This window comes from Synchiropus splendidus, chromosome 12, assembly GCF_027744825.2.
Source record: "Synchiropus splendidus isolate RoL2022-P1 chromosome 12, RoL_Sspl_1.0, whole genome shotgun sequence".
In the NCBI taxonomy this organism is placed as follows: Eukaryota; Metazoa; Chordata; class Actinopteri; order Syngnathiformes; family Callionymidae; genus Synchiropus; species Synchiropus splendidus.
The window spans coordinates 8,155,537-8,167,851 of NC_071345.1; the positions used below are offsets into that span (position 1 = coordinate 8,155,537).

The window sequence follows — 12,315 nt, forward strand, 5'->3', positions numbered from 1 at the left end:
ACATCATCTTGAATGTTTGTTTTCCATTTATCTCCCATCCTCCTCTCGCAGCAGAGATCAAGTGACAATCCTCAGCATTGAGAGATTGAAACACTCGACCTCTAAACTTCAGCGACCTACAGAGAGCGTTTGCCAGACAAAAACATTTCCTTTATTCATAACACATTGCCTCCTTCCAGCGCTTTAATACCTTCACTGTTTTCTCCCTCTCTGCAGGAGAGAGTCGCTCGGCCTCATCCAGATGGATCTGGGTCTGGTACAGCCAGGTGCTGATGTGAGCTACGTTCTCGTCAAAGATTTCCACCTCATTCTGGTGACTCTGGTGGAAAAAGACGGAAAAAAATAAGAAGAAAATAAAAAGTGGATGCTTAGGAAGCAGTTTAATGAAGTTTTGAACCTACAAGCACAGCGCTCAGCCAGTCCTCGGTCCAAGTGCGGACACGATCCCAGGATTCATTTAAGCCAGACAGTTTCTCCTCCAGCTGAGCCTCGCTGCCCTCGATGAGGGTCTGCAGACCGGCACTGGTCTCGGACAGGCCAGAGAGGTCGGCTTTCCGACGCTCCGACTCCTTCAACAGACCCTGTAATGCAGTACATGGTAAAGAGAGCAGCCACACACTCACACTACACTAAAGGTCACATGTCAATTTAAACCATAGGAAAGTTACAAAATATGAGACAGTTGAAGCATGACAGTGATATGCAAATGATATTAAGACACAAGTGTTGAGTGGACGAGTTATGAGAAAGTCCTTTAGCTCCACCTACTGGCCATAAGGGGAAATGACCACGGTCAAAAATGTTGCAAGATTGATTATTGATTTCACTACAGAAACCCATGTGGGTCACAGTAGTGAATGTCTGTTTTACAACGTCTGGACTTTAAATTGATTTTACAAGTGAAAAGTAACTTTTCAAACCATGTCCTCATTTATCCACCTACATTGGCCCAGGCAATCTCTGCATCGATGTCCGCTGGCATGTCTCCACTGCTGTTCTTTTGCTGGAGTTGACCCTCAGCAGGAGTCAGCCAGTCCTGCAATGCAGCACTCTCCTTCTGAAACTTCTGAGACAGACTCAGAGCTTTCTCCAAGTCCTGCTTCCCTTCCGTTACCTGTAAGGGCGAACATCACAGATGGAATATAAACATACTGTAGCTGAAGAAGCTCATCTGTATTTTGGCCAAGTATTTGAGGAATGTCTGAAGTTCACCTGAGCTCCCAGGTCATTGTAGAGAAGTTTGAGCGCAGTAAGTTGCTCGTCCATTGCCTTCGGGTTCTCGGTCTGCTGTTTCTGAACTATCTGGCGGCCTGTTTTGATGACCGTCTCCACCTCCAGCTTCACCTCACTCAGCAACTTATACAGTTTCTTAAAAGAAAATTAGAGATGTTTTAACTTCAGCTGTCAATATCATGAATGATAAACATCATACCATGCAGCCATTAAGGTGGATTTGGATCTTCTCTGGTTCTACTTCTGTGGCATCCAGAATGTGGAGCTCAGACTTGGCACCATCCAAGACCTTTTTACAGTCCAACATGCGTTGCTCGAAGTTGGCAGGCTTCTGGAAGAGCTGGTACTTCGTGGAAATCTCTCGCAGCTTTCTCTGTGAAGCATAATATTGGGTCTTAAAAATATGCTACAGGTTCCACTTGTGCAGTGAAAATTAATTTTTATTAATAGCAGCGTTTACGTTTTCAAAAAGACACAAATTTATAAATCCAGCAGGGGGCAGCGTTACCTGAAGGTGGTCTAACATAGTTCCTCCTCTGGCTGCTTTGCCATCAGCAGCTGGGGGTGGCAGGTTGGCGATGTTCCTCCTCCTCATGTCCTCCACTGTGGCTTCGTGGGCAGCGATCTCTGCCCCGATTGTCTGAAAGACAGGGAGAGATGACAACCTGCGCTACATACCTACTGACCCTTACATACCTGTGCCTCCTGCGGAAGCTGGAAAGCGTCGATCCGGTCAGTAAGGTAGGATGCCAGAATGTGATCCAGCTGGGTCAGGGACTCATGCAGAGTCTGAAGGGCCTGATCGTTCTCCTTCAGCGTCTGCAGCTGCTGCTCCAGGGCAACCTGCCGATTCACCGCCTGAAGATGGAGAACAATGGGTTCACCTAGAGGTTTAGGTGGTCAATAAGCAGCACGTGTAAACAGCTCAATCACGTTTAAATGGCAACAGTGGATGCATGTGACACGACACCATGACAAGCACTCATCGGCAGATCAGATCATAATCCGTTGATGGTGATCATCCTCAAGTCACACCTGTCCTCTTCATGTCCTCATCTACCGAGTGTACAAACCATCTAGCCTCCTGAACTTTGTCTACAAACTTCTCCATGTTTCCCTCTAATATTCTCATGTCTGACTTTCTACTCCCAATGACACTACCTTCATCTCAAGACTCTCATAACTCCACTTCCTGTTAAGTGACTTCATCGGTTCCACCCTGTCTGCACCCTCTTCTTCACCTCCTTTCATCTCTGTCCATTGCATTGCTTCTTCACTCTTCATCCAGCGTCTCGCTTCCATTCCTCTTCTACTACTTTCCTCTTTACTCTAACAAGAAATCACTGTATCATCTGCAAACTTCATCGGGAAACATGAGCTCACCACATTTTTTCCAAATTTATTTACGGTGTTGCACATTGCCATTGGGCATGGCAGTAACACGACGAACATAATGCTATTGCAAGATTTAGCACATTTTTAAACAAATATTGGTACAATTATAAGGTTTGACGCACACATTTTAAGAAAACCATGGGAAAAGGCCGACCTGCTGATTTAGTTGTTCGTAGTGAGAATTGAAGGCCTCGAGTTTCTCACTGATGAGTTCATCCAAAATGCCACCATCTATCAGGGTCTGCCCCAACTCCCTGATCTGTGTTCTGTTGTCCGCAGGGTGGCGAAGCACGGTCTCCAAAGACTGGAAAAAGAACAAAAAACTGGCGGATTAAAAAAAAAAACATTCAAAATTAAAGCAGGATTTATGAGATAATGTGAGAAAAAAAATCCTTTAGAGAGTAAAAAAAACGTTTTTGAAGTTCCTCAAAAATGGTCTCAGATGGAGAGCAGATGCTTCAGTGGTGAATCAGATGTAGGAAAACAGAATCTCGTCTGGCGATGGCACATTTTTAGACCCCACAGTTGGTCAGTAAATTTTTATCTTAGAGAGAGAGGTGGAGGAAGAGAGAGAGAGAGAAAGAGGGGAGAGATGGAGAATGTTGCCCGGGCGCTAAATAAGCTCATTAGGGAGAGCAAGGTGCAAAATAAAAAACAGCCAATTAAAATAATTATGAGTCACGATGTGTGTAGGGCAGGGGGAATGCAGAAATATATCGCAGTCTTGTTATATTTGCTTAATTACGATGCAAAGAGACAGGCAGGAGTGATGTGAATGATGTTGACACTGCTACTGCAGGCCATCCACAAATATAGAGGAGCAGCAAAGCAGAAGGAAATTAAAGGTGTTTCTGAGGAGGCTTTTTAAGACGCACAAAATATTCAAAATATGGAACGTAGCAGTGACAAAGCTCTATATGTTGATGTGACCTAGGACGGATTAGTTGATCTAATTTAAGAAAACAAGATGAGCCCAGTATGTTTTGAGGATCAACATTTTTTAGCTGTTTGTGCTTCTATCTAGGACACCAAAAGCTCATCTATAGACCTTGCTTGACACCCACAGATCCCTGAAAAGCAGCTTGATCATGAGCACCTTCCTTCCATTCTATAGATTGCTCAATGCCATTTACTACATAAACCGGTGCCATTAAAGCTGTATTCTTTTCTTCCGATAAATAATTATAAAATGTTGATTTTTTTTTTTACCTCAAGAGCCTCATTGACAGCCTCAGTGCTCTCTGGAACATTCTCTGTAGTGTGGACCTTCTCCTCCACAGTGTTGAGCCACGCATGCTCCATGTCCAGATACTGAAGAAGCTCCATCCAACAGGACCAAACCTCCTGCATGAAATAATGTTTGCTGAAGTAGGCGCTTGTACTGGTCATCTCCAGACACATCAATTTCTTAACTCTCGCTGAATAATTTCTCTACTGACTGTTCAGTTTCTATCTTTCTTCAGAAAACATTTTAACTCAGAACTTGTCTACAATGACCCTCAGTGTTTCCCCACCTCCTCCTTCTTTCTACAGCAGATGTAAAGAAACATACTCCTCTGTATTTTCTAATCCCAGCAGGATGGAAAGAAGTACATGTGTACATCAAAACCCAGAGGCCTTCAGAGAAATCACGTTGATACCGAGCAGAAATTGATTGTCAAACTGAGGTCACATGACGGCACCTCTCACAGGCAAGAAGTACGACTTCACACTTGCACTGTGACATGTAAATCAAATGCACAATGTTTCCCTTCCGGTAACTTTTAGTCTTTTCACTGAAAACAAACAAATGGAAGTGACATGTGTGAGCATGTCATCCTTATAAATAACGAGGAGATTCACTTCATGAGGGATGAATCGGACCACTGGGGCGTTAAGTGTCTTGAAGCTGATTTTGAAGCTCAGTTGGTTCGTGTTTGAAATGAACTCTGGTAAAGACTGAAACGGACATGCAGTGTAACGTCTCCACTACCTACCTCAAGAGTGTGGCACTTGCTCTTGAAGCGGTCACAGAGCTTGTGGTAGTTGGCTAGAACCCCATCCAGTTCAGATGTCAGGCCCTGGCCGCTGCCTCCATCGGGGGGCGCTGTTTTGCATACCAACATGTTGATACTGTCTTTCAGGATCTTTACTTTCACCTCCTTCTGCAGGACATCGTCTTTTGCTCTCTGTTAGACAGCAGAAAGAGACATGATGAAAATGAGGAGGACGAGGAACAGGAGAAGGGGGAGAAAGATTCCCACCTTCATCTCCTCCAGCGATGCCTCCAGCTCCTCTGGACTTTTGTACTCAAAGTCTCGCATCAGAAACTCTTCATCCACCTGAGCCATCCACTCCTGCATCTCAGTCAGGTCCTTCCTCAGATTCACTTGTCGCTCCTGGTTCTCTGCCACGCACTTCTGGTGGCTCGAGAGCTAAGACAGAAACTTGCATCAGAACAAGGAAGAAACGAGACACATACAGTGCAAATCACAGTTCGGATGGATCTCTAGTGACCAGTTATAAGACTGGTATCAAACCTCAGGACAGGGGGCATCAGCAACCTCCGCAGTCCAAATGACCTCATTGACCACATGCATGAATTTCATTGGCTGTCTTCCTCTTCCTTCTTCACTTCCTCACTCTCCCCAACAGAGACACCATTTCCGTTATTGCAGTCTGCCCTTCTATGCAATCGAGCCTGACACCGCTGCTATTTGATTTAGACGTCAAACATCATTTTGGCAAGTTGCACATAACAAAAATATTTACCTGTTTACTGAGCATGTCCCATCTGCTTTGGCACTCGACCAACTTGTCCTGCTCCCACTTGGCCAGCCCTGGCACTAGTGCCGCCTGAACTGCACTCACATTCTCTTTCATCTGCTTCAATGAACCTTCCACCGACTCCATCTGATCCACATACACCTAAATGGGCCATGGATGGAAGAGAGGGAGACGACAATGGTGAGGATTTAAATGCTTTTAGCTTCATAATACATGAAGAGGAGTACATTCCTTTCCTCATCTTACCTTGCACTTCTTCAGCTCTTCCTCAAGACCTTCTGCTTTTTCCATCCGGTTCACATTATGTGACAACAAATCCTCCACTCCATCTAGCCAACGTTCTGCTTCCACCAAACACACCTGAGCAGAAATGAAATCCAATAATGAGCATCGATTAAACCGCACATCTCTTTATTTTCACTTCAGCAGCAGACCTGATAGTCCTTCATGCTTCCCAAGATGCACTGCAGCGTGCTCAGCTCGTCCCGGGCGCTGCTGGAAAGTTGACTCCATCTTTTCAGTTCAGCAGAATCAGACGCTTGCTGCGTTTGCTCAATCTCCAGACACAGAGCCTGAGGGAGGCATGTTAATAAATCATCAATAATTGAGTCAAAAACTTCACAATAATTCTAAAATTTCAATAAAGCTATTGAGACTGGCGACAGCTGCTTAGTTGGGAAACCAAAATTGCCCCAAATCCATGTCAGTGCAGCTAAAAATCATCATTATGTTCAACTGAAATTTTCTCAAGCCTTCTTCAGTGACTGAGATAACTGAGACTGTTTCAACTTAAACTGATAGAATTAGAATATTACAGTCAAATTATAGTTCACAATAATTCACTGCTCACCTGTGCCCTCTCTACTGCAGCCCTGGTGGTAGGTACGTCCACTATTCCCTCTCTCAGCGTAGCTAGCCGTGCCTCCAGACCCTCCACAGCCAGGATCTTCAACCGACTGGATTCCAAACTGGCCAAAGCTGGATCACCCCACAAAAAAGACAACACGTTCAGAAACTTCTCCGTAAAAACGGTTCAGCAAATAAAAACATATCAGCAAATATTCATGTTGGGACCTAATATTTTTTAGTCTGAGGACTTGGTTGTCGCTCAGCCAGACACAAACAAGTGCAGACTAATAAGAAGATGAAGAGGTTGCCTTGGGCATTGCTCAACTGTGACTTAAACCTAATTTACTTTAGACGTCTCCCTTGTGACTTCCTGGCTGCTTCGTCTCTGTCAACTGTTTTAATTAGCAGGTGACGCAACGTTGACACTGCAACATGTTTGTACAAACAGACAGCTAACTTGGGGAGAATAGTGCGGGGTGTGGGACAACAAGAGTGAAGCAGTACGCCCTCGAGAACAAATCATGACAAGATTTTCAGTGAGGAGCACAAATATTACTTTTTGTTACAGCAGCTAACTATCACAGTAAAGGGGGCGAGTTTGAACAAACAATGACACATTTTTCTACAGGTACTAAGAACTTTTCAAAAGTTCAAAAAAGTGACGCCCTACTGTAGCATTATTTTCCTTCAGCAAGCATTGTCCACAGTACTTCTTACAAGATAACATTCAACATTAGAGAGCGGCGTAACGTCATCATAGTGCAATTGTACACTTTAAACACTTTAAGTAAACATACATACATTTGGATGCAAAAACACAAATGTCAACATATAGATGCAAAACACAAACCATAAAACTTAACCATAAAAATAAATAAAATAGAGAATGTGGACTTTCAGTCTTACAATTTGGGATCTGCTTGTGTGCTAAATCCCAGCCACAGACATGATGAAGCAAGTAACATATTCCATCCTAAAATCATCTTTACTCTGGCTTCAGTTGGACCTTAAACAGTGAAGCATACAATTGCTTACTACATGTGGATCACATCTGCCGCTGCCAGTGCTGAGGAATTTGCAGGGGATTTAACAGCAAGCAATATATGGAGTTACAAAAATTTGGGAGTTACCTTCGCTGACAGCTTTTTGTCTGTTCTGCAGCTGCTGTAGTGTCGAGGCATGATGAGCAGAGACCACCACCATCTGATCTTTCAAAGATGGAACGGCTCCCAGTGACCCCACGTCAGTAGAAAGCTGCTCCAGTTTGGGGCTCAGGGCAGCGACAAGAGCAAGCAGTGTCTGAGGAGAGGAGGAGATGAGTGTATGAACATCTGACAGTATTGACAACAGATAGTGATATTGTATGCTCAAAATATCATTTTCAATGATTGGTTTTTGCACCTATATTCAACAATGGCGGGCAACAGCTGGGTGCCCAATTCAGGATAAATGCACCACAAAATAGTGCTAATAATCAATGACTCATTGAATTAGATTACTGATCACCATTATTGATCAGGGACACCATGGTCTTGTCACCATTGGGCAGGTTTCAGCTGTTGCACTGCATTTTGGGCCTTGTAGCGTAACAGGTTCTTTTTCTTTCGTCAACCCAGAACATTTGGTTTAAACTTCTGTGGTCGAGATAAAGATTAAACTTAACTTATATTCTGCTATAAATTAACTAAAACTAAAGTAATTTCATTCTGTGTCCACTTTGTTTTCATTTGAATAATTCTCAACTGAATATGTGACTACATATATGTGATAACTGTTTTTGAAAAAACTTGTGAAAAAGTGTGATATAAAGTGTAATTGAAAAAAATATCATCATCAAAACCACTACCTGACATTCTTTACTGATGTGTTCGAGTTCTGGACCATCACACTTGTCTACTGGAGAGGCCGAAGCAAGCCACTGGTCCTGCTCCTTCAAGGTCTGGTCCAGATGTACGAGATCGGCAGTCAGCGCCGTGAACCTGCTCTGTGTGTTCACTCGTTCCTGGGCCGCCTGCAGCTCCCTCCCAAACACATCCCAATCGCTTTGGATCAAATTAATGTCTCTCCTCACGGCGTCCACACAAGCGCCTTCTGCAGGGACACCAAGACAAACACTTGATTAGCTCCAAATGCTGGCTGCCATCATCAACGTCAGGAGGAATTAGACACAGGGCCATTCAGGTTTTGCTGTGAGATTCACAAGGTTTGTGTGCTTAAACTCCCATTTCTTCTACTAACTTGCTTTTTCCATTAACAGACGACTGCCACCGTCACAAACACACATTCAGTCAGGTACATCAGAGAAGGTGTTCAGCATTTTGAAAAATAGCTCATTTCGCTCTGCCTTCATAGTTTCAAATGACAGGTGAAACCAGGGATAAAGAGATTATAGCCCCCATTCGAGGACTGTAAATGGAGACTTCAGAAACACAAACTTGGAGGCATGGCCTTCGGAAAGTTCGATGGAAAGTCTGGCTTTCAACACTGATCCGCACTCCAGAAGAGAGGCAACAAATATGAAACCAAACTATGGCTTATTTTCTTGAGCCTTTTGCCGATTATATTTTCCACAAAAGTTCCAGTAAAGGCTATTCAAACTTAAGTGCATGCAAATTAGTGGCTTGTAAACTCCAAACAATCCCGAACAGATGTGGAAAACTTGTAAATGTGCAATATAAAAGGAGAAAGTGAGCAAAGTAATCAGGAGCTGCTGGAAGAGGAAGTATTTTTGAACCTCTTTCCAGTTGGTCCACCAGAAGTCGGCCTTCCTGCACCAGCTGACTGGTGGCGTCTTCTTTTCCAGCCAGTTCCAGCTCCAAAGCCTTCAATCAGAAACAGAATTTAGGGTATTAAAGGACGTTCAAGGTCGTGGGGAGCTTCAAAGTTCGCCCTATGTAATCCAAGTGACGTAATGACCTGCAGCTTTTCTTGCAGGTCGGAAGTCTCTGTTGAGATTTCAGGATTCATCGCAGCCAAAGCCTGAGCTGATGCCTTCCACGTCTTCATCCAACCGAGGTGGTCGGCCAGCTTGGTTTCATATCTTCAGAGTAAACACAGCAGGTGAGCAGAGCACATAGATTGCCTTGCTGACTTTGTTCTTACATTCGTCTGATTTCAACGTCCGTCTCCACCAGTCGCTTCTTCGGAGGTGCCGGAGGAGCCAACTCCTGGCCGGCGGTTGATGTTGCAGCAACCACGGTGGTCAAACTGACTTGCTCCTCCACTGGACTCATCCCTGCGTCCGTGGCAGCCTCCATCACCTTTGATAACTCATGCGTGAGACACAAAAATCTGCAGAAAACACGAGCAGATGGAAAGCAGAAAAACACCTGAAAGGAGTAGTCCTCCAGCTTCTGCACCAGGTTGTCCCATCTGTGGGTCAGTTCTTCAGTGTCGGTCTCAATTTTGGTTCCTGCCTCGGGGCTTCTCAGTAACGAAATCACATCCTGCCCGGCATCTGACAGCTGGTCCAGGGTTCTTCTCTTCTTCTCCATGTCTTCCTTCAATATCTGCAGCAGGTAGAGAAATCACACTCAGCACTGAACTTCAGAAAAACTCACCCAGTCTGTTCACGTACAGCAAGACGACGGACGTTAGTGTTCATTTCGCTGGGGTCCCTGAAATTGCTGGTTTGAACTTCACTCAAGGCATCTTCTTTTTCTGCTAGCCAGGCTCTGAACACATTCTGCGGAGGACACAACACCTCTCAGGCAAGTTGCAACCAATGTGTTCTACATTCCTAAATAACAACACGGAATGACTTCAGAGCCTGGATTTGAATATGTCACCTGATCAGAGAGAAGCTGCTGCCACACCAGGAAGACATCCTGCAGCTTGTGCCACTTCTCTTCCGTCCAGCGACACACTGCCGCCCAGCGCTCACCCAGCGTCTGCAGGACATAAACAAGTTGTAAACACGCAATATATGCTCAAGACAAATGGTCCAAAGAACAGATGGAAAGCACAGCTGGCAACCACTCAATTCTCATGGAAGAATCAAATGGGTATTCCTCAGGATTCAGGTGATGTTCACCCCTCACTTCCCCGAGAGATGTTTCCAGGAATTTGAAGGAACCCACCGGTGCCACAGTGCTGCGGCTGATGGTGAGGCGCAGCAGTGGTGGCGACTGCCTCCCCAACCCCTCAACTCCACCACCTTGAGCATGTTTGTTTGTTCCTGCTAAACCACCGGCATAGTTTAACCCTATATCTCGTTCTGTTTTTGTTTCAGTTTTGTGTATTTTCATATCAATGTATATATGTCATCAAAGGTGTTATGGTGAGCTTCGCTGACTGCTGCTTCATGGGAAAACAAGTGTGAGGCAGTTGAGATGACATCAGAAAGCCACTATTTTGGTAGTTTAATCATCGACTGCTTTACTAATCCGTTCGTCAAGCAGCAGATCAGATCATGGCTCATCAGTGTTTATTATGTGACTTCTGTGACACCTTTATTAATCCCAGAGGGCAATTCAGTTTGCATTTACTTGTTAAAAGAGAAAGGAAACACAGCGTCACATTCACGGCAGCAGTAGACAAACACTCTTTCTGTCAGTCCAACAGATCAGCCATATCAATAAATGACAGATAGAACACACACTGTTACTGATCCTGGTGCCTGTCATGCTCTAATCCTGTCACCCAAAAACACTCAGCATTTCAACCCAGAAAATACACTTCGCAAAATAAAATACATTTCTCACATGCAGCCATCACGGTGCAGGTTTATCTTCTCAATAAGGTGTCACTAAATCAGTCAAATATATGTTGAAACAGAAAACAGAAATGGCACCCAAGTTAATCACCATTTCAACAAACCAGCATAGAAACCCAATCACTCACAACTGTCTTTTTATTAACTTATTTGGACCTAACACAAATCAGACTTTTCTATTGCACTCAAGCAGAATGTCAGAAGATGAAAAGTATATGCATTACTACGTAGAATGAAAGCTCCAACTGTGAAGTTGGCTTGTGTTCAAAACACAGGGAACAACACTGATATATTTATAGTAGGAACGAGATGTGCAAAACTTGCAATGAACTCCACAGACAATGAAAATGAAGTGTCATACACTAGTGCTCCTCCAAGTTCCTGCAACACTCCCAGCCAAATGAGAAGCCCAACAATATCACTGCATCACTGGCTACATTGTTGCATCATTTAACATCTTAGACAGGCAGAGAGGAAAGTTGCAAATGAAGACTTTCTCTCCATTTTCCAGTGTTGCTTTCTGTCAGCGGCGCAGCAGAGCTGTCACCTGCGCCATTGTGTGATGCTCAATTAAACAGCCAACTGCCAAAAACATTGTTTTTAAAGTCCTGGATCGATTATTCATTGTTGCGCTTGATGTATAGAAGCTTGACAGAGAAAGAAGAAGATGATTATCCCCACAGTAAGGCTTGAATCTTCTGGACTATAAAGACTATGAGACGTGGGAGATATGAGAAAACACTTTTTTCTAATTCCATCACACAAAAAGTGTTCAGAGTTTTAGTCATAAAACTGTAGTAAATAACTATTCATAGTTTATTCCCTAATATGCAATTAATGTTCCAGGTGTGCGTCTTAAATATTTCACTTGAAATGAGGTAATTCGCTGTCTTACTTGTAGTTGCTCCTCCAGGGCAGCGGTGGCACTGTCGCCGCTGTTCTCATCCACCACGACCACCATGTGAGTGAGTGAATTCACCTTCACCTGCTCTGCTTCTAGGTCATTTTGCAGCACCTGAACAACAAGATTAGTGAGCTCAATTCAGAAAGCAAAGCGAGGAACAGAAGCTTGAGAGTATTCACTTTGTGTTGCTCGATCTGCTCTTTGTACAAGTCCAGGTCTTTCGCTGCAGGTTCAGACTCAATTCTTCGGATCCGATCTTCGGTCTGCGTCAACCAATCGGACAGCTGCTGCAACTGCTGCTGCTGGAGATCCATTAGGACTTCATGGAGCCTTGAATCAGAGTTTTTTTTTCTTATTACACTCATTATAACAGGGCATGTTGACATTTTGGACAGCCAAGACAAGACTTTCCGGAGTGCAGAATTCTTGCACAGCTGTCCATGTGGCCCCCCTG

At 44.1% G+C, this 12,315-nt stretch overlaps 1 protein-coding gene across 4 annotated transcripts in view; it reads right to left on the reverse strand.

The window, feature by feature from the left end:
* Window positions 1-12,315, reverse strand: part of utrn (utrophin) — a 140,055-nt gene that overhangs the window by 100,585 nt on the left and 27,155 nt on the right. For all 4 annotated transcript variants that reach the window (XM_053881364.1, XM_053881366.1, XM_053881363.1 and 1 more), the window contains 25 exons: window positions 12,041-12,191; window positions 11,853-11,972; window positions 10,032-10,133; window positions 9,821-9,928; window positions 9,573-9,752; window positions 9,346-9,503; window positions 9,160-9,283; window positions 8,978-9,065; window positions 8,090-8,334; window positions 7,374-7,542; window positions 6,245-6,372; window positions 5,829-5,966; window positions 5,641-5,754; window positions 5,380-5,535; window positions 4,872-5,042; window positions 4,605-4,796; window positions 3,838-3,972; window positions 2,783-2,932; window positions 1,930-2,091; window positions 1,742-1,873; window positions 1,433-1,606; window positions 1,213-1,368; window positions 944-1,114; window positions 402-581; window positions 191-319 (listed from right to left, as the gene is read on the reverse strand). In XM_053881364.1, the coding sequence (XP_053737339.1) occupies window positions 191-319; window positions 402-581; window positions 944-1,114; window positions 1,213-1,368; window positions 1,433-1,606; window positions 1,742-1,873; window positions 1,930-2,091; window positions 2,783-2,932; window positions 3,838-3,972; window positions 4,605-4,796; window positions 4,872-5,042; window positions 5,380-5,535; window positions 5,641-5,754; window positions 5,829-5,966; window positions 6,245-6,372; window positions 7,374-7,542; window positions 8,090-8,334; window positions 8,978-9,065; window positions 9,160-9,283; window positions 9,346-9,503; window positions 9,573-9,752; window positions 9,821-9,928; window positions 10,032-10,133; window positions 11,853-11,972; window positions 12,041-12,191 (3,733 nt within the window). The remainder of the gene's footprint in view (window positions 1-190; window positions 320-401; window positions 582-943; window positions 1,115-1,212; window positions 1,369-1,432; window positions 1,607-1,741; window positions 1,874-1,929; window positions 2,092-2,782; window positions 2,933-3,837; window positions 3,973-4,604; window positions 4,797-4,871; window positions 5,043-5,379; window positions 5,536-5,640; window positions 5,755-5,828; window positions 5,967-6,244; window positions 6,373-7,373; window positions 7,543-8,089; window positions 8,335-8,977; window positions 9,066-9,159; window positions 9,284-9,345; window positions 9,504-9,572; window positions 9,753-9,820; window positions 9,929-10,031; window positions 10,134-11,852; window positions 11,973-12,040; window positions 12,192-12,315) is intronic.